Source organism: Odocoileus virginianus, chromosome 19 (assembly GCF_023699985.2).
Source record: "Odocoileus virginianus isolate 20LAN1187 ecotype Illinois chromosome 19, Ovbor_1.2, whole genome shotgun sequence".
NCBI lineage: Eukaryota > Metazoa > Chordata > Mammalia > Artiodactyla > Cervidae > Odocoileus > Odocoileus virginianus.
The window spans coordinates 49,958,300-49,979,634 of NC_069692.1; the positions used below are offsets into that span (position 1 = coordinate 49,958,300).

Below are 21,335 nucleotides of genomic sequence, written 5' to 3' on the forward strand. Positions count from 1 at the left end.
CTCTTGTTGCAGAGTGTATGCTCTAGGGTGTAAGAACTTCAGTAGTTGTGGCACATAGGTTCAGTAGTTGTAGCTGTAGGCTCTGGAGAGTGGGCTCAGTAGTTAACACGGGCTTAGATGCTCCACAGCATGTGGAATCTTCCTGGGCCAGGGATAGAACCCTAAACAGAGTATAGACTTACAGAAATACACACATAGTAATTGTTCAGGAAACTTTTGGGGACATGTGACTTGACACGTATAGCTGTAAGCAATATTAAAATAAAATCCACAAATAATCCAACACATGTTTATTGTGTGCACATTATTGTGGTAGATCCCTTATGAGGTACAAAAGTGCATCAGACATGAATCCTGCCCTCCAGGCACTTACAGTCCATCAGAGGATATCAGAAATGTGTATAAGTAACAAGGTAGAAGATCTAGATCTTAGAAGACCTAGGAGAGGTACAGAAGCAATGCCGTAGAGTTCACAGGAGAAATTATTTTCTAGCCTGGTAAATCACTAAAAACTTTGTGAGGATGAAATATGAGGTGTAACTTGAAGTGAAAGTGTCAGCCGTGTCCAACCTTTTTGTGACCCTATGGACTGTCAAGCTCTTCTGTCCAGGAATTTTCCAGGCAAGAATGCTGAAGTGGGTAGCCAGTTCCTTCTCCAGGGGATCTTCCCCACCCAGGGATCAAACCCTGGTCTCCACACTGCAGGAAGAATCTTCACCACCTGAGCCACCAGGAAGCCCCATAAGTCAAATCTGGTCGTGAGGCAGGGACTGTCTGGTCCAAGGGCACCAGGACCCTGGCAGGTACTGAGTGGGCTTTGAGGGACATGCCCAGATGTCAGGGAACCGCTGAGCTCAGCACTGTGACTGAGTACATCTATGTAAGTAAGTACATCTATGTACTATGTAAGTACATCTATGCACACTCAGAAGGCATGCACTGGGAGAGGGCTGCCTTAAAATTATGATTGCTTGATACTGACTGATTTGCATTTTCTTCTTACAGATTAGAAAACAAACAAAAGCACCACCATGACTCGGCATCCTTCTTAGAGTAACAGAAATATTTACCCTAACGTTTTTAAGTATGCAATTGTTGGTTAGGTTTCATGTATTACTCTAGTATTTAGAGTTACCAGAACTAGAGAAAGATGGTAGAAAAAAGTAAGTTTTTGTTAATGGCCTTGAATATTATGATTTTAAAAGAAATATTAGTCTAGTATATTAAATTTATGTTTTAAACATATAGAATTTTCAAACCTATACTTGTGGTTTTTTATTTTCCATCAAGACTTTACAGTTTGGAATGCAGAACTGTATATATGAAATTTGTTCCCTTTAGAGGGTACTAAGATGGAGCTCAGTGTTTTGTATTTTATATACATATATGCACCTATGTATAGGTGTATATATGTACATGTATATGCATATATGCACACATGCAAATATGTCTGTGTTTATACATAATAGAGATAATGAGAGAAATTACTAAATATTATTCCTGTCATCAGAAAGTCACCTGATAAACTTAATAAGCATTAAATATTACAGTTACATTATAATTAGCATCAAGTTTATTTTATTAAAAAACAGTCCTTTGTTATGTTATATGCTTTTGAGCATAATGATGTCACTTCATTGTTAAAATCTGATTAAAAATCTGCTTCTCACACCTGGAGCACAGGAAGGGTGTCTGACAGGAGTTGGGTTTTAAGGCTCGGCTCAGAGGCGCGTCTGAGACTGAAGCACCTTGGCGTCTGCCTCGTGGCCCGTGGGCCGGGTCCCCTGCTCACTAGTCGCGGGAGCCCACCACAGAAGACCACGCAGGGCAGGCTTAGCCAGCAAGCTAATCTAAATAAACATTCGAGACGTTCTGAAGCCCCCAATCTCCTCCCCACTGCCTTTATTTTTCCCTCAGACTGTAGAGCACGAAATCCTCATCCCCTGAAAGGATGAGGAAATTTCCAGAATCCTCCCCACCCCAAGGCTCCCCGGTTCCTCTGGTGCCGCTTTGCAGGGTGGGGGGCATCACTGTGCAGCTCCAGCGCCAGACAGAACACCAGGAAGCCTTCTGCAGTTGGCTCATCTCAGACTCTTCACACCAGATGAATCATCTGCCAAGTGCATCTACTCCCCTTTCCTCCTGCTAGAGGATGTACAGATACCAGTTTTTTTAAAATCCCAAGTTAAGTTCATCTTCCCATATGCTACGAAGAACAGTAGTACAAGTAGTTTCTTTTGTGGAGCATGCAGTGAACTTCATTACTTATAACAAACATTGTCTCTGCATTATTTTTTTGTATGGTAACTTACTGTTTTCAACTAGCAGTTGTCTTTTTTTTTTTTCCACGAGATAGAAAAAACATGATATTTATGTAAGAGTATGATGCCAGCAGATTTCTGACAGGCCCCATTTACATGGTACATTGTTCCAAAGGGTGTTTGAGTAGAAAATACAGAAGCACTCTACAAACCTACTATTACATTGGAGAAATCATTAGCCTCAAAGGAGTAATAACGGTATGCTATTAAAACCATGAATACATTTTCAGTATCTGTAATGAAAAAAAAAACTTTATAAATATGCAAATTTCTATTCAACAAATCCAAAATAAAATGCACTAAAAAACTGATATGTAGACAAAAGTTTATTTACACCATACAACATTTTAAATATTTTATACACAGCTGCAGCAGAGAAAGCTACTCAGAGCTTTCCAGAGAAAACTGCAATAATAAAGATGTGAAATATATTATTCATATAAAAGTGAGATTATTACTTTATTGCATTTAAAGCAATGAAGAATGTAGCTCAACAAACATTCATTTAATGACAAAAACTTTGCTTTTATATTATAAAGTAAAAAGTGTAGTAATGGCCAAACAGACTGTTATAAACTTTAAAAACTGCATAAATATATACATTGTGCTTCATGGTGAAGTTTTTTGAAAACTAAACCATATGAAGCGGTTACAACATGAATCGTTGCTTGAGGTTTATCTATAAAGATTACCTTACAAATCCATTCCACGGGTACTTACAACACAGGGCAGTCAGGACTGTACACCTGGGCCTCTCTCCACTCGCCTGACCAGGGAGAAGTTACCAAAGCAAACACCACTGACATTTGGCACGTGGAGGTGCTGACATAGGAGAGTCGCATTGTCCGGAGAGAAATGTCAGGCTTCCCAAGTCTTAAGCGTCAGTGCAAATGCATTTTGTCTCCACCGCAGTCCATTTTGATTCTGTTAAACTTCTGTTTGAAAGTCCCCCTCCTGCACGTCCAGAGGCAAACTCAGACATTTCTCCCACTCTGCTGGTCTCAGTTCCAAAGCATCTTTTGCCTCTGTGTCTAAGACATTGATTGTGGTGTAATGTTGGTATTCACTGGGGTTTTTGAAAGTGTCCCATGGATTCTTGTTTGGTGCTGGGTTTTCCTGTCAGGAAGAGAGGGGAAAGGAATCATTCATTTGATGACTAGGATGGCCGCTTGTTGAAATTTCCAGGAAGAGAGCCTGCTTTAAGCTTAATCCAGTTTATGTGATTCAGAGATGATTGGAAATTATGGGCAGCTGCAGGAAATGGTTGTGATTTCAGTTTTCTTTCATTGAACAAACTGATGAACACCTTCTTTGAGTTACCCTAAAATGTTCCAGCAATCAAAAGAAGTGAATGGTAATATAGCAGGCAACGTAGATAATGTTTTGTTTGGGAGCATCTTGTGAAGTGTCAGGATGGCTATAGGTTCAGGTAGGAAGGAGCACTAAGTTACCACTAACATAAAATAAAGAACACTTACATATTTTGGCAGAATCTTCGGTGTGATAAAAAAATTGGAGGCTATATCATAGGGAATGTTGTGTAATATTAAAAACTAGAACCTAAACTAGCCTTATTTTGTAAAGTAAAAGTTTAGATCCCTATCTTTGCTTAGTTTTTCATCAAGAAATTACTGTTTTTAGAATATGAAAATGCTATGTGTGATCTATTTTTTTCTGCTGTATATTCTTCACAATTTCCTATAAACTTGTATGACACACTACCAAAAATCCTTTCAAAGAGCACAGCTTTTTGGAAGACATATCCAGCAATATAAGGGTTTTAGAAAAAAATGTCTACAAGCCATTTCTTCTGAAGTTTCAGCATCCACGCCCTCTAATTACCTAAGATTTAAGATCTGCCTAATTATAACTCCTCCAAGAACTTCAATCTTGTAGGTGCTTGAGAAATGTATGAACAGACATCATTTGTGGATTTTATATCCTGATATTGGCTAGAAGTTAGCAGTAAAATTGCTTTACTTTAAATAAATGTCATTTAAAGATTTCTATAAAATGAGGGGCTTTGAACAGGATTTACTAAGCTGAGTAACATCAAAGACAAGAGGAGAATCATGACTGATATCTCCTTAGGAAGAAAAAAACAGTTCATGGTTGTTGAATGCATTCTTTACCCCTCCACACACAAATTCTGGCCTTCAACTAACTATAGTCAATTGCAGGGGGAATAGAAAACAGGTACTTGAATAATTTCTTGGATTCCACTCAGTAGATTAAACATCATTCTCCAGTACAGTCAAAAGACACAGCTTATAGAAATATTTATAACTAGATATAGTTATTATATATATATATAGTGTTATAGTTTTTTCTTTTTTTAAATTTATTTTTAACTGGAGGATAATTGCTTTACAATATTGTGTTGGGTACATCAACATGAACCAGCCATAGGTACACATACGTCCCCTCTCCCTTAAACCTCCATCTTGAGCCCCCCACCCCATCCCACCCCTCCAGGTCATCATAGAGCACCGGTCTGAGGTCCTTGCATCATACAGCAAATCCCCACTGGCTTCTACTTTATATATGGTAATGTGCATATTTCCATGGTACTCTCTAGCATCTCACCTTCTCCTCCCCACACTGTGTCCACAGTCTGCTCTCTCTATTTGCCTCTCCACTGCTGCCCAGCCAACAGGTTCATCATTACTGTCTTTCTAGATTCCATATATATGCATATAAGTTAGACATTACATTATTAAAATTCTCAATATGTTAGCTGTTTTCAGAACTTGTTAGCCTTAATCATCAGAACATACAAGAAAAAAATAGCTAATAGTAAAGATTTAATAAAAAGTAAAACTTTAAGGCATGTACAGGGGGTTAATTCTGATTTAGTCTAATACCCTAAAATCTCATGAATTATAGTCCTAGAACTCTCCCCTTCTCTCTCTCTTTTCTTTCCCTCTCTCTTTGCTTCCTTTCAACCCATGCTTATTTATCAACTGCTCTATGCTGGCATCATATGAGGTGCTTGGGAGAGAAAGGTGATACATCAAATGCAGAAAAGCACATGGTCCACGAGGGAACATAGATTTAGAGCTCAGTACACACAGGTACAAATTCTAGTTGCTCTATTCCATATGAATGTGACCTGGAACAACTGACTCCATTTTTCTGAACCTCAATTTTAATATCTGCAAAACAGGTATGCTTTGTCTTTTGGGCCAAAGGACTTGGCAAAAGGTGCAGCTCATCACCTACTTTATGGGTTGCAAAGATTAAAAAAAAAAAGTGGAGAATCTGAGCATAATATTTGATTTCAATAAATACTCACTAGATAGTAATTATCCTTGTTAAAAGGTGTCCATAGTTAAGTGGAGGTATAAAATATATAGATATAAACACACCTACAATCCAGAAAAAGTGCTGTGGGAATTTGGAGAAGGGTGGAAATACGGCTTCCTTTTGTGGAAAGAACAGAGACCTTTTTGGGGAAAGTGACGTTAGGCCTGGCAGAGAAGAACGCGCTTTGTCAGGAAGACATATGAGTGTCTGGAGGTCAGGTGGCTGGAAAAGTATGTGTACTAAGTTCAAATCCAGACAGCGTAGAAATGGGGCCTCTCAGAACACAGACCAATTTATTTTAGTTGGAGTGAAAAAGAATATTAGCAAAAAAAAACAAGCAAAGATGACTGAAAGCCAGATCGTAAGAGGCTTTGTCTGCCAGGCTACTTCTCAATTTGGAATTTATTTTGTAGGCAATGAGGAATGGTTGGACCTTCGGGGCACTATAGGGATCAGAACCATCAGTCACCAATGGAAGGGCTCATTGGTAGAAATTCTGCTGAATCAAGCCATAGAGTGGATTTATCCATGGCTGGAGGAGGGCTGTCTCAAGGAGCTTTCAGGGAATCCTGTTTGACAGATAGCTAATTAGTTCAATCATAAAAGAAGTCAAGATACGTAAAGTGCTAGTTCATTTGCTTTAAAAATGATAAATACTGTATATTAATGCATACGTGTGGAATCTAGAAAAATGGTATAGATGATCTTATTTGCAAAGCAGAAAAAGAGACACAAATGTAGAGAAGAAACATAAGGATGCCACAAGGGAAGGTAGGGTGGGAAGAACTGGGAGATTAGAAGTGACATATATACACTACTGATATTATGTATAAAATAACCAGTGAGAGGACAGGGGACTCTACTCACTGCTCTGCGGTGAGCTACATGGGAAGGAAATCTAAAAAAGAGGACACAGATGTGTGTGTGTGTGTGTGTGTGTGTGTGTGTGTGTGAACAGCTTTTCTGTACAGCAGAAATTAACAACATTGTAAAGCAACTATGCTCCAATAAATACAATTAAGTGCTTCATCGTGTTTAGAATAAGTGTGATTTTCCTTTTATATTTTAAAGATCCAGCACTGCAGATACAGGAAATAAAAAGGCTCATTTTCAACTTTGTCAGGATGTCTTGTTTCTAATTTCAGAGTATTATTGCCAGTACATGGCTGATTGAATTTCTGAGTAGGTAATAAATTAATGAATGAGGTTCATCTCCTCCGGCATCCTACAGCACTCCCTGCTGAGCTGTGGGTCTCACCATGGCTCACAAGCGTGTGGACGCCCTTGAGTGGAGAAGGGCCACCACTGCCAGCAACCAGGGCAGGAAGCCGGAAGCGGGGGATCGCGCCCCTGGCCCACCCATCTTCCTCTGCGGTCAGTGGGTGATGGGTTGTCATGGAGGGACTGTGACCTGTTCAGTGGCCCAAGGGACAATCAACCCTGGAACAGGGAGAACCACCTGGGCCAGGAAAGCTTTCAGTGGAGGCCTGAATCTTGATACAAAATTCAGAGTTAGAATAAGTTCCTGAATTGATGCGATTGTATTACGTTCATTTGTTTGTTTTTGAGCTCAAATGTAGAATGGAGATGTACTTAAACTGAAGCACGTGTGATAAAGGCCTAATAAATTATAAAATCAATATAAGCCAACATGCATGAGCTTCCAAAAGTGCTAATGTGGTCTTAGGTTGTATAAATAGAAAGAGAACATTCATGGAATCTGAGAATTCACAGCCACCGAAACATGCCGGTTTGTTTCCCCAAATTTCCTCGCCAGGGCAAACAGGTAAGACAGGTGGGTAAGTCCCTCCTGCCTCCATCCTTCCCTCTTTTCCCCCTTCACTGATCTTTTCTTCCCTCCCTCTCTTCTTCTTTCCTTCTTCCAACCTTTTTTCTAGGGGAAAAGTGAAAGACCCCTTTGCTTATTCTGTGTGATGACTGGGCTGTTAACCCCACCTATTCCTTGTAGGAGATTCAGGTGCTGTCCTGCCTAGAGGCAGGGAGATAGATTGAGTGGTCTTCCGGTTTCCCTTTTATTCCCCAGATTCTACATAATTACAGTCATTTGCATTGAAAGGCAGGTGTTGTGAGTTAGTAGCCAGAAAAAAAAGGAAACAGACTTTATTGAGGTTTCTGTTTTGAAAATCTCTTTCTCCACCCAATTAGGCACTGTTTCATTAGCAACATGCCACTGTGAATTATAGGATAATAAACTCACTCACATGTTCCTCCTTAATCAAAATGGAATAAGGATTTTTTTTTCCCCTCTGTTCACATGTATTTAGGACAATAGTGAAGCAGCAATGACAACGATCCTCCCCACTCCTAACCTCCCAAATGATAAATATTTATAAATCTTTTCTAGAAAAGGCAGGCTGCTGCAGAGATGTGCTGTAATTAGGATGCTATTTTGGTTGTCAGGAAACTGAGATACAGATATTTGTGCCATTAATGATTTAATATCCAGACCATACAAGAGGAAATTACAATCATATTATAGCAGTCAGCCAGCTGTATCTGTTGCATAAGTCTTTCAAATTTGTAAGCATAACCTTCTACTTTTAAAAAGAAAATAAGAAGTTTCTTCAATTTATTTCATTGCTAGCTTTCAGGATTTCAAAATGAGTAGCTAATGAGTTTAGGGCTAATCTCAGTGGTGCAATTTTCATTTTCCTGCTAACTAAAAATTGACAGTTTAATATTTGGTGTGGGGGGGGTGGGTAGATGAGAAAGAACCACTAACTACATACAGTGTTTTCTGTATGCTTTGCATTGATGATTCCACATAATGCAAGATTCTTGCTGTATGGAGGAAAATAGATTGATATACACAAACTCTTTAGAGACCAGTGAAGAGTTAAAGTGTGTAATATTGCTTATACCCTTCATTTAACAAATGTAGATTAAACTATTTGACATGTAAGAAATCAAGAGCGGCCATCTATTGATAACTTAGCATATATGGCCATCATGCTTTTTAGCACTGAGAGCACTACAAGCAAAACACAAAGACACATACGTTCTTCCTCTTGAAAAGTGAACGGCATTACTAAGAAAGCCAGGACTAAGACTCATACACATAGGAAAGAATTACTAGCATGAGAAGGTGACCAGAAACACCTCAAAGGATGTGTATTTCAGAACACCAGAGGCTGGGAGGAGAAGAGCCAGCCAGGGTCTGCAAACGTGTGAAGCTGAGAAAAAGAGCCACACTTGGAGTGGTCAGAGGGCAGGCCATCCCAGCTCTAATTCTCAGAGCTGAATCAGAGAATCAGCTAGTGGCTGGTAAGGCCCCTCCTGCTTTGGCAAGTGTGAAGATCCAAGGGGCACATTTTCAGACTATTTCCTACGCTCAATTTAGGGGAAAATTGAGCTTCAGAAATTGAGCTGGGTAACTTGCTCAAGCTCAGATAGTTCTCGGCTGAGCTTTCTACTATAGGTCCTTCTCAACTTACCATGGATGTATATCCCATGAATCTCACCACAGTTGAAAATATCATAAGCTCAAAGTGCACTCAGCACACCTAATCTACTGACCACCATAGCTTAGCCAGGCTTTGTTGTTATTCGGTCACCAAGTCATATCCAACTCTTTGTGAGCCCAGGGACTGTGGCACACTAGGCTTCCCTGTCCTTCACCATCTCATGCAATTTATGGAACACTGCACTGAAAGTGAAAACCAGGCTGGCTGGCTGGGTAGAGAATGGTTGTCAAAGTGTGGTTGTTCATCCTGGTGGTCTCAAGGCTGACTGGGAGCTGTGGATCTCTGTCCCTGCCCAGCATCATGGAAGAATACTGGACGACACACCACTAGGCAAGGAACACACCAAAATTCAAAATTTAAAGTGTGACTTCTTCTGAATGCACATTGCTTTTGCACTATCATAAAACTGGAATATCTTGTTGAACCATCATACTGATTTCTAGACCCATGATCCAGGGCTTTCAAAAATAATGGCATAGCCTTCTCTGGAGCTCTGACCGTGCCATGCACATAGCAGTGGCCAAATATCATTGTGTTTGATTAAGTCCTATGCTAGGATTATAGTCAGAAGGACTGAGTGAAGAGAGTGGTCAAAACTGACAATCAAAGCCCCCAGAGCTGATGTGTACCCGGAAACTCTGGGGGGAAAACTTACCTCTCAAATTTCAGGTAATAACTCTCTCTACAGATAGGTGTGCTTATTATCTATCTATATGTTATATACTTATAATACCTCTTATCTATATTATATAGGTTACATATATTACATGTTATGACCTTAAAATGCCAGGCATTCAAATGAAAAGATTTAATCAACTCTTTGGAAATTTGAATTAACTGGCTTTTAGCTCTGATTATAAAATGGCCAGGTGAATCCAGCACATTTTATATATATATATAACTCATTTCAATTAGACCTTATACTTGAGAACATTTGAAATATGAACAAAAACTTTAAAATTCTGTTGTTCCTAAATTGCCTCTCAGTACAATTCAAAGCACCATTGGGGGATTTTTTTTTTCTTTTTTTCAATTTTCCATTCTTGTATTCCCAAGACAGCATCAACACCAATGAAGCAATGTCCACTCACCAGACTGCTTGTATTTGGTATATCCCGAAATCTGTCCAAAGTTTGAAATTTCTGATTGAGTTCCTGAAACAGTTCCATGTGCCTCTTCCTTGTATGCATAACCTTCTGCAAAAGAAAGTAAGATGGCTCACATTTCTAACCTGATTTATGCATTAAAAAAAGAGATTTAATATTTTACTACACTAATAAGGGAAATCAAGTTTTGCAGGTACTAGGAGGTCCCAGAAGATGCCACACAGGCAAATGAGCTGCAACAAGCCCTTATCTTATAGTCAGCACTTCTAGAACATGAAGAATTGGCTTTTTCTTCCACTTACAAGATTAGCAAAAAATAGTTTTCTCTTGTGGGTGAATAAAAATGTAGCAGTCATTTCTGTGTAAGATTTTCATCATTTAAAGTTAAAGCTGTTTTACAAAAATTGCTACAATATAAAGAATGTTTAAAAATTTCAGACTGTAAAGCACCAGAGTCTCTCAGTGTTTGCCATGGGAAATATTACTTTTTATGTTTTATTTCTATGAACACTAAAATCTTGGCTGGCTCTACTAAAGAGGGAGCAAAGTCCCAGGCTATGCCAATTAAGGCTAACTCAAAGCAATAAAGTGTCTGAAATATAATGTTACAACTAAAAATCTTCCCTGTGAATAATGATTGAGCTTCACAGAAGGAAAATCTGACCCAGAAGTTTCATATATTTGTTTACAAAATGGTACAGAATCTTAACAATTAGAATTCAGAGCATAAATTGTGTGGTTGATGAGCTTCTAAAACCACAGATTCAAATACATTAATATTCTTCATCCCTGATTATAGCCTTTCTTCCAACTTCATCACAACTCAACAAATAGAGTCAGAAATAAAATGACCTTGGGGTAAGTATCATGAGCTGAATCTGTTTCTATTACAGAGCATTTAAAAGAGTACTAACAAAGGAGGGTTGGGTAAAAATTCCCCTGTATTTATGTGTTATTTTAAAGGAGAAAATACCTTCCTCAATTGTGATATTTAAAAGTTAAAATATCAAAGTTTTGGTGGTTCTCCAAGATTATGCCTTCATGTTTATGTAAGATTTTATAGTCTTTTTAAGCATGGGCTTCATAACTCACCATTTGCTCTTGCAGATTGCATAGGTATACCATATTCATGTCTGAGCTATGATTTGAACATTTGGTCTATTGTTTTAACTACCAAATATTTTCAGAAGTAAGAATTAGTTTTGAAAAAGAAATGCAACTTTGGGGAAAGATTTATAATGCCCAATTTTGTTCTCAAAAGACACGTGTGTAGAAAACTTTATCTCCTGAAGAACAAAAAAGGCAAAAGAAAAATGCAAATGGCATCTTTAACATTTTAAGAAGGTTTGTTCTTTCTCAAGCCAGCTTTAATTTCCTATATTTAATGAATCTGTGTTTAGGCAATGCTTTGTTCAGCTAATTCTTCTGTTTTCACTAGCCTACTTTAATACGGAGAATTCTGCCGTTTTAAGTGTTGCTCTACTGGATTTTTTCACGTTGGCTCCTCTGAGCTCTAGAAGTTTGCTGTTGATGAATCAGGTGGGGAGGATGGGAACATGGCATCGTCACTCATGAAAGGAGCATAAACACAGCATGAAGCTGCAGGGTGATTAACTTCTCTTCAGTTTTGGGGAGAATACAAGAAACAGATCTGTAGGATTTAGAGAAACACTGGTTATATACCACTTGACTAGTGATGGCTGATGCAGATTGCTGTGAGACGAGGATTTGCAAAAACAACGCAATGGAGGGATTTGAGGACCGAGTAGTTGGCAAACAACGCAGTACATTCTATCCTGAGGGAGGCAAATATTCCCAGGCAGCATCTGGCCCTAAGACACTGTCTAAAATATGGGTCTGAGTTACAATGAGTGCTTTAAAACAAACAAACAAAACAAACTATAGTTGTCAGTATACTGACTTCGGCTTGAACTACCATATAGTGTTTTTCATGATAATGAATCTTACCACACAGTTACTTTGTGTCAGGGTGCAGTAGGAGTGATGTCATCATACGGACATTTCTCTAAAGAGATTTCATTCTGTCAGTTAATACATATTCATGACATCACATACTGAGTTAGACACTAGAGTAACAATACTGGCAAAATCTGGTAGAGTCGCTGCCCTTTTATAGCTTGAACTGTAATGGAGGACACACTTTAATCACATAGTTTAATTAGACTATGGTGAGGAAAAACAAGACGTACTGTTATAGGAGTAAGTGATCGGGAAGTCTGCTAAGAGAAATCCAAGTGACTCAGATTCCAAAATCTTTACATATTTAAAAAAAAAATTTTTTTTTTTTTAATTTGGCCATGCTACATGGCACGTGATATCTTAGCCCTGACCAGGGACTGAAGCCACATCCCCTGCATTGGAAGCATGGAGTCTTAACAACTGGACGGCTAGGGAAGTCCTACATATTCATTTTTAGGTTGGAAATTCTCAAATCAGTTATTCCTGTTTTCTTTCTTCTATTTTATAAAAGAGAATTCCTACTGCAATTTTTCATCTTACGCCCAAATCCCTTTCCCTCAGGGAGATCATTCCTTTCCAAAGAGGACTCATTCTCTTCTAAGATGGTTGATGTTATTGGTAACACGCCCGCTCTGAGGTGGCCCTGTGCTGAGTTGGTCTGGGTTCTCTCTCTCCACTCATATTTTATCTCATAAGGGGGGTCTGACTTTGCATTGGGAAACTGTCAGTCAAGGTCCTGACCATCCCCTGCCAAGAGGTGAATTTTTACATATCCTTCCAACAAAGTTCTCTTTTGTCTGTCAGTCAAAGTCATTCTGTCTCTTGCAACCAGATATCGCTAACAGATAAAGCATGTTTAATAAAGCCAAGCGTCGAATATATCCCATGGAAATGAGGATACATTAACTGATTGGAGTTTTTAAATCATGCTTTGACTGAATGAGCAGCACCTTATTCTGAACCGGGTGGATTTTGAGGAGTTGGATTGTTAAGACATTCTTAGACATGTATATGGTGGGCACCAATCTGATGTAACCAAGGAGTAGTTTATGGTGTTCTCCAGAAGTTCATCAAAGCTACTCTTGACAATAAAGCTCAAGGACCCTGAAATGAATGTAAAATCAAACGAAAAATTTAGGTGCTGAAATCTGGGCCACTTCCCACCTAGAAACATAATTGCAAAAACATCCTCAAGCCAGATCATCAGCCTAGTATGAAACTGCCACCTCGTCACGGCCTGAAATCACCATAGCAATGATGGCCTGCTGGTTCCGAGAAGAGGACCACATTACGGTTGCCAAGGGACAGCTCGCGGATCGGACTCAGTCTCAGTGTGACCTTCCAGGCATGATTGTCTTGTTCAAAGACTCAAGTACAATATTGTAGTGGGTTTTGTCATGGTAATTAGCCTCCAACGAATAAAAATAAATGGAAAAATAAAAAAGACTCAAGTACATCTTTCCGCTTCTTTAGTGGGGAAAGATCCATGGACAGTAAAGCCAGAATCACAGGGAATACTGAACAGGGTCTAACCCAGTGATGTTCCGGGATAAAAACTTAAGCTGCAGTTTTAGTTGTCACAGGTGATAAGGGATTCACCTATTTGCCTATTTAATTATTTGAAGCAATTACACCTTTGATGATTTTAATTATCTAATTAGAAAGTTTCATACCTATAAATCTTACTGATCCATTTTGATGGCTCTTCCTGAATTTTGCTATTTTGCTGTTGTTCTTCTTGGGGTTTTTTGTTTGTCTTTTACTTTCTGGACTTTTACTGACCTGAGGGTTTATCCATTTACCTTCTCCATTGTTTTGTGAATCAAACATGTTGTGTCACAAAGAAATTGAATTCTGTGACAAAATTGCACCTTAAACAAGTGGATTATTTAAACAGTCAAATACATTCTAATTTGCAACACCACATAAAAATCAGTTCCTTCAGTTATAATGCCTGTCAAATATTACGGGCGTCTTTTGCAATAAAGACAAACACTAGACAAAGCTCACTTTCACTTAGATTATTATCATTCAGCCTTTTTTCAAAGCTGTGCTGATATCCCATTCTGAAAGGACCAGCCACCTAACTGCACAAATGTAGTGTCTCCCAAATAGCTTTTTTAATAGGACTTTTATCCTTCATTTATATCTTTGTAACTCAAGGAAGGCAGTCTTTGTGGCCTTTTAATTGTTGAAATTAGTGGGGAACTGATATGCCGTCAAGCACTTTCATGAAATTTCAGATATTTGAGAAAAATTAGGATGTAAATAAACTTCATATCTTGAGGTCCTACTATATTCCAGACAATCTCCTTGATTAAATACTTGTCAAATCTAGTAGTTTTAGATCTGGACAAGCTTGGATTTGGATCTTAGTTCCATGACTTTCCAGTTGTATAGTAAGAGACAAAAAACTCAATCTCCTTTAGCCAGAATTTCAGTTGTCAGAATAACCTTGTAAGATTGAAGATTTAAAAAGGGTTGTAAATCACTTATCACTGGAGCACACATATAAGAGCCACTTATGAAAAGGTAGCTGTTATTATCTTTCCTAATCCTCACAATAACCCTGGGAGGTGGTGGTCATTATCTCACTTGACTGATTAGGAGATTTAACTTGAGAGGTCAGTAAAGCTTGCAGCTCACACAGGTGGTGGGAAGCTGAATCCATTCTGAATCCAAGTGAATTCTCTCTGCATGCTGCTGTCTTAGGTGGACCCCATGGACTCAGGAAGCATCCTTTATCAGACTATCCAAGTTTGTGATGATGCCATCTCATTTTTCAGATGAAAAGGAGATTAAAAAATTGAGGGTGGATGGGAGGGCTTCTGTTGAGAACTCATGAACTCTGTGGATATCAGTCACCCTGCAATGTCTCATAGCAAGCACTGCAATTTTGGCTTGGAGGCTATTCTCCTCATCCTGTTCTCTGAACATCTTGTGGGCAGTGCCTTTGAGTCCCTGACACCCAGCACAGTGCTTGGCATTCAGCTAGTGCCACAGACAGTCACAGAATAAATTAAATGAATGAGGTGTCACAGATACATAGGTACACAGACACAGAAGGCCATCACCAATCTTGCCTTCTCTCCTCCTATTTGAAGGTTTTCTCTTTCAAATTCAGAGCCTAGAATTATAGAGTTGCAATCTCTTTAAGTTTGAATTACAGATAAGATAGGTATTACCCTGCATATATTAACTTTTTAGAAATGGAAGGAGATGATTAGAAAAAGTTGGAGAATCTCCTGACTATAAACTTTAGACTATGGGGCTGGGAAATCGTGTGCTGTTAGGAATTAGACACCACTTGGCCTTATAGAGCTTACTGCCACTGTCCATATAACTAGTATAAAACTAGGATTATCGTTCTTCTTGCAGCTTTGCATGTGAGTCTTTAATTCAGCGTGAGCTGTTGAATGCTAGTCTGCAGTGATGTTAAAACTCATGTGAAGGAAACAAGACACACTACAGGAATTAAACTTGATTCTCAGAGTCATATTGTGGGAAGGGGATGATTTAGGTATCTTTCTTTGGTCAGAGTCCTGGTGTATCCATAAGACAGACTCTGTTGACCCTTGAAATGCTTGGCATTACAGTGTCAAATATGTTTCTATTTGAATAAATATGTACCCAGGGCTTAAAAGAAACCAGACAAAGGGTCTGAAAAAAATGAATGAGGTATGTGTATATACATACATACATATATATATGAGTGACAACTGCTGTCAGTCAGAGTATACTTGGCTACAGATAAATAATTTTGCAACAGGTTTTTAAATTTAGTAAGCTAGGAGAGAATGATATAGCCAAGTTCTCAGTGCGCAAACTTTTCCTCCCAAAATACACTTGACTGTGTAACAGAAGCCACACATGGCTGGGGGTTGGGTCAAAGCACGAAGGGGTCTTTTGAGAATAAGACATTTGTAAGGAATTGTATGCTTTCAATTTAGAAATTAATATAAATATTTTCTTTTATATCACAGCTTAGCTGTGTTCATAAATGACATAAAATTAGTATAAAATAATATTTTACCTTACTTGACTATGTTCCCCCAAATCTTCCAATAACATCAAGTGCCCACAGAGACAGGTCACAATTACCCTGGGTCTGTGCTGTCTTGCACCCTCTGCCAGGTGGGAGAAGCGTGTGGACTGACTAGGTGTGGGGGCTCACCAGGAACCTCAAAGGAACATTCCACGGTGTGTCTAAGAGGCTGCATGGTTCCCATGGAAGAATGTGACAAGGTTTATCCCCACAGGTTTGCAAGAGAAGATGCAAAAAAGACACCTCTCTGTATATATATTTTTAACATGGAAATGATAAAAATATACATTACACAATATCCTACCACCTCTGCTCTCCTGGGCTTCCCTGGTGGCTCAGAGGGTAAAGCATCTGCCTGCAATGTGGGAGACCCGAGTTCGATCCCCGGGTCGGGAAGATCCCCTGGAGAAGGATATGGCAACCCACTCCACTATTCTTGCCTGGAAAATCCCGTGGACGGAGGAACCTGGTGGGCTACAGTCCATGGAATCACAAAGGGTCGCACACGACCAAGCAGCTTCATTTCTGCTTTCCTACCACCTCTAGGAAGCGGGTGCTCATCTCTCTTTCGTAGACTAGTCACTCCCTAGTTTATATTTCAACTTCCTTCCTCACCACACTACCGTCTCTCCTTCCTATTACTGCCATATTCATCTTTCCATAGCCCAGATCAGAGCTAAACATTTCCTCAGTAAAAGTAAACAAAACAAAATACAACAGAAAAGACTTAGTGGCTTTTAGTAACGATTAGGTAAAAATTGTTCCTAAGGTGTACAAGCCCTTCACTAGATGGTTTATAAATTGCCTCCTCTGTCTGTTCTTGTCTTCCATTTGCTCCAGGTTACAGTGAATTTTGACTTGCTTCTTGCTCACTAAACATGCAAGGGCAACCTCCATGCCTTTTCCCGCTCTGAGGATTTCTATCTGACATTACTAGCTCTTGGAATTATATATGATGTAGATATCTTTGAGGTGTTGCCTCCATTGTGGTCCATTTTCTATACTGCTCCAACTCAGATATAGTGTTTGACTATGTTTTATTAAAGTGGATCAGATTAAAAATTCAAATTTTCATCACTCACTCAACAAACACTTACTGGAGGGTTATGTATTGTACCACCTCTCTGCTTAGAGTTGGGAATACAAATTCAATAGACAGTTTGGTCACAAAACATAGGGTCAGCACTACAGTAATTTCTGTATACTTTCCAGAAAGTAAGAATCTATATTCCACAATTTTATGACCAGTTAACTTGCCGTGTTCTTTGCTCAATGCTGTCTTGGAGAATGGTGCTATGAAACGGCTCTTCTCATGTATGACTTGCCCACAGGGTCTTTTGGATATATGAGTTAAGACAATGTTGTTATCATGTGTGGATTCTGGGAGTGAGTGAGGCCTTCACCTGAAAGGAAGATGCTTTTAGGCATCCAGGAGGCAAAGTTTGTCTAGCAGTGGTTTAAATGTCTGAGTTGGTGATTGTGTGGTAAAACTAGCAGGCTCAGGTGGGCGTTATCAGAAAGTTTGACAGCAACATGTTTAATTTATCCAGCCTGAATTAAAACAGGGAGGAGACAACTTAGACTCATCCTTAAGGACTGGCTATAGAGAACAGATAGATTGTATTAAAATTCATCAGCATTTAAATGCAGCAATAATTTCTCTGAACACAGTCCATGAAACACCTGTTATATAATTGTAGTTGCACATATATTAAGGGGAGTAGTATTAAACCATTCAAATCATACATCAAAGACATTTTCTGGCAAAACTTGACACCAATAGAAGTCATGCAAGAACCAAAGTAATGAAAAGGCACAAGAAAACATCTACAGTTGCAGTGTGGCAACTTTTTGTTGTCTCTTTGTTATCAGCAGGTATCTTGATAATACCCTGGTTATATGTTGGCATCCAAAGCACAGGAAGAAGGATCAGCTTAAGGAGTCTGTTACCAGTTGCCACAGAGAAAATTTTAAAAAAAGAACAGTTTTTCTAATTTTCCAAAGGACGCAGATTTCTTTTCAGTGCTGACAATTACATAACTTTAGCTGGTTGCACTGAGGCTTAATTTTAGATCTAGATTTTTACTATATTTTATCATGATGCCTAGTGGGTTAATCTCACTTCTTTCCTTCCCTACTAACACAACAACTAACTGCTTTCAGGAATATGTATATACATATACATATGTGTGTATAAATATATACACACACATACATATATCAGGAACATATACATATACAGGGTGATCCTCTCTTTTGGCTGCCTGAAGAATTAATAGGAAAAAACCCTAAAATATCTGTTCCTTAAAAGGTACTAAAGAATCTAAAAGTGAAGAGTTTTGCTTATTTTCTCTTTAAATTTATAGTCTTGATACTTTTATCTTAAAAATTCAGGCTCTAATGAAATATCCGTTCTGTGACAGGTTAATATTGATGCAACTGAGCCACATCAATACTAAAATTTGCCATATCATCATTGAGGTCAGATTCATCATCACTATTTTGTATCCTGTACAAATTCTACTAAGATATGTCTTAAAAAAATCCAACTCTCCTTAGACTCTATTCAAGGTAAACTCTGGGCTTGTTCACCGTCATAGTAAACAGAAACTACTGCCTCCCTTTTGATATTTGATATGCATTGCTGAGTTACAATATTCATCTACACAAATGAAATGATGGAATTATGAATTTCCACATTCTGGGAGGCTTCTAAAATTTTAGGATATCAGCTAAGAGTATTAAGTTCTATGTAGGCATCACAACAGTACAAATATGCTGGAAAAATTGATAATGCTTTATATCCAATTATGTCAGCAGGCTATGAATCATATTCAATTATCAAGATGCATAAGTGCATTTTATGTGATGCTCAAACATCATTAATTTTGTGCTTAGCATAAGCTGCTCAAATGGTATGATTTCAGTAATTTCTAGCATCAATATTACAGCATCAATATAAATTCAATGCAAATTGGAGAATGAACATCTTCATCTTGTTTATATCTGTGAAAAAGCATTTACCAAACAGAGGAGCACGTTGAAACAACACTTGCTATTGGAAAAACGAGTCTGTAATGTACCACAGGGAGCCTGAGTCTGGCAAGTCAGTCCCAAGGAAACCTAGCTACCCAGCCAAACACCCCTCACAGGCGCTCTTCACATCATTACTGAAGTAGAACAAACATGACCATTTTAAATGTGAAAAATATTTATAATATCAAGAAACCAAAATTCCTACTTCCCAACAAACTGAAGGATTTAAACAAATTGACCAGATTCAACTCTCACCATAAATAGCTCACATGTCTTAGCATTATGAAATGGAATCTTTAATTGTATGTAATATCTCAGTCTCAGCACACATTTAAAGCAATCAGAACTTACATTTTTTCTCTAAAACTAGTTATACATTATGGATTTTAATGAAAAACATTTGACTTCTCATTTTAATTAAAAAATGTAGAACTCTTACATAGCTGCACAGAGTAATATGTTTAAGTAATTATACACCAATTTCAAATTCAAGTAATTAAAATTAAAACAAAAATAATTCTGAGACACTTACCTCAAAGTCAAGGTCTGAATATCGTGATTTTCTTCTCTGTTAGGTATTTTTTAAAAAGAAGAAAAACCAAAAAAGTTATATTTAGTATTAAAATAAAAATGATTATTTTCAATAAGATGGTCCTGCTTCTTTGTGATATAAATATTTCCTTCACAAAAGAATCTCAACATTTTTATGATCTCAAACTATGCCACCCACATTATTCCATTTTCACTTTGGATTTCCTTTAAAATTGAAGAATATAAATTTATAATATATTTCTTATCTTGGCCTCAAGTCTAATTTTTTTCAACACAGAATTTTTTAAGGGAAAATTCACTTAAAAAGTTCAATCATGAAGTAGACTTTAGGCCTACTACAGCAAAACTACAGACACAAAGGATTCAAGACTGTGGAGGAAAAGCATCCACCCATCTCAACAGCCATCACCCCCCAACCTTCATTTCTACCAAATGCTACCTAACCTTCTGTCTACATGCCAAAATGCTCTATAGGTCTCATCCACACATTTCTCTGTATTTGGTACTCTTCCTTGAGAGCACAATATTTCTCAGGGCTAGGCATGAAAGTATTTGCTCTTATTTTTCTGGCCTGCAGAATCCTGACGGACAGAGGGGCCTGGCAGGATGCAGTCCATGGGGTTGCAAAGAGTTGCACACGACTGAGCGACTGAGCGCAGCACAATAAAACGAGAAACAATCGGCCTACAGCCCGCAGAACACAGGTGCAGATGTGAATGCCTCACTACGCCTCAGAACCTGTTAAACACGTCCTGGGTCTAGTTACAGAGAAATACGTCTTGAGAAAATCAGGAAACATGGTTAAAATGAAATTAATGTGATTATTTAATGTTAGTATAGGGCAGGTATTCTTAACATTTTCTCTAAAGCATTCACTCAATTCTTAGAATTATTAGCTATAGAAGGAGCTATCTGATAAATATAGAAAGTGTCCACCAAATTACTGGAGGTCAAAAGTTTCTAATACAAGCTTTTTGTTTTTTGTTTGAGAAAGTAGGAATAAAAAACAGAGGAAATTAATAAATATTAAAAAGATGAACTATCCAGGCAGTAGGGAAGATATATAAAACTTTGGACAAACTTCTGGTTTTTTTTTTTTCTCTTTACTCTTCTCTTATCCTAGTAGCTATAGTGTGAAGTTCAATAACCTGAGGGAGTCATGTCCAAGATAACAAAGAGATTCTTGTAATTGTTGAATATTTGAAGAGTAAGAAAGGAACTAATGCAGTTCATTGGAAAATATGACTAAATTTCTGCAGCCAGAGTTAAAATGGTCCCTATAGACCTTCAACCTTCCCTGATAACCAACTTTCCAAAGCAGGTTGCAGTAAATAGAAGGTGATATACCCAAAGAAAGATTATGTTTTAAAAAATAAAGGTTTAAAAGTTCTGAAATAATTTGGTTTTGGTGGAGCTGCTTAAGATTGAGAATCAAATCCTTCAGAACGGTCAAAGAGAGGCAGAGAAGGAACTGCTTTACTCAAGGGAAAGTCACCCCCCTCTG

General features: G+C 38.2%; 1 protein-coding gene across 3 annotated transcripts in view; it reads right to left on the reverse strand.

Moving 5' to 3' along the window:
- Positions 1-2,629: 2,629 nt before the first annotated feature.
- ADGRB3 (adhesion G protein-coupled receptor B3) overlaps positions 2,630-21,335 on the reverse strand; it is an 856,417-nt gene continuing 837,711 nt past the window's right edge. For all 3 annotated transcript variants that reach the window (XM_070450225.1, XM_070450226.1, XM_020897092.2), the window contains 3 exons: positions 19,812-19,847; positions 10,204-10,308; positions 2,630-3,437 (listed from right to left, as the gene is read on the reverse strand). In XM_070450225.1, the coding sequence (XP_070306326.1) occupies positions 3,249-3,437; positions 10,204-10,308; positions 19,812-19,847 (330 nt within the window). In that variant the 3' untranslated portion in view covers positions 2,630-3,248. The remainder of the gene's footprint in view (positions 3,438-10,203; positions 10,309-19,811; positions 19,848-21,335) is intronic.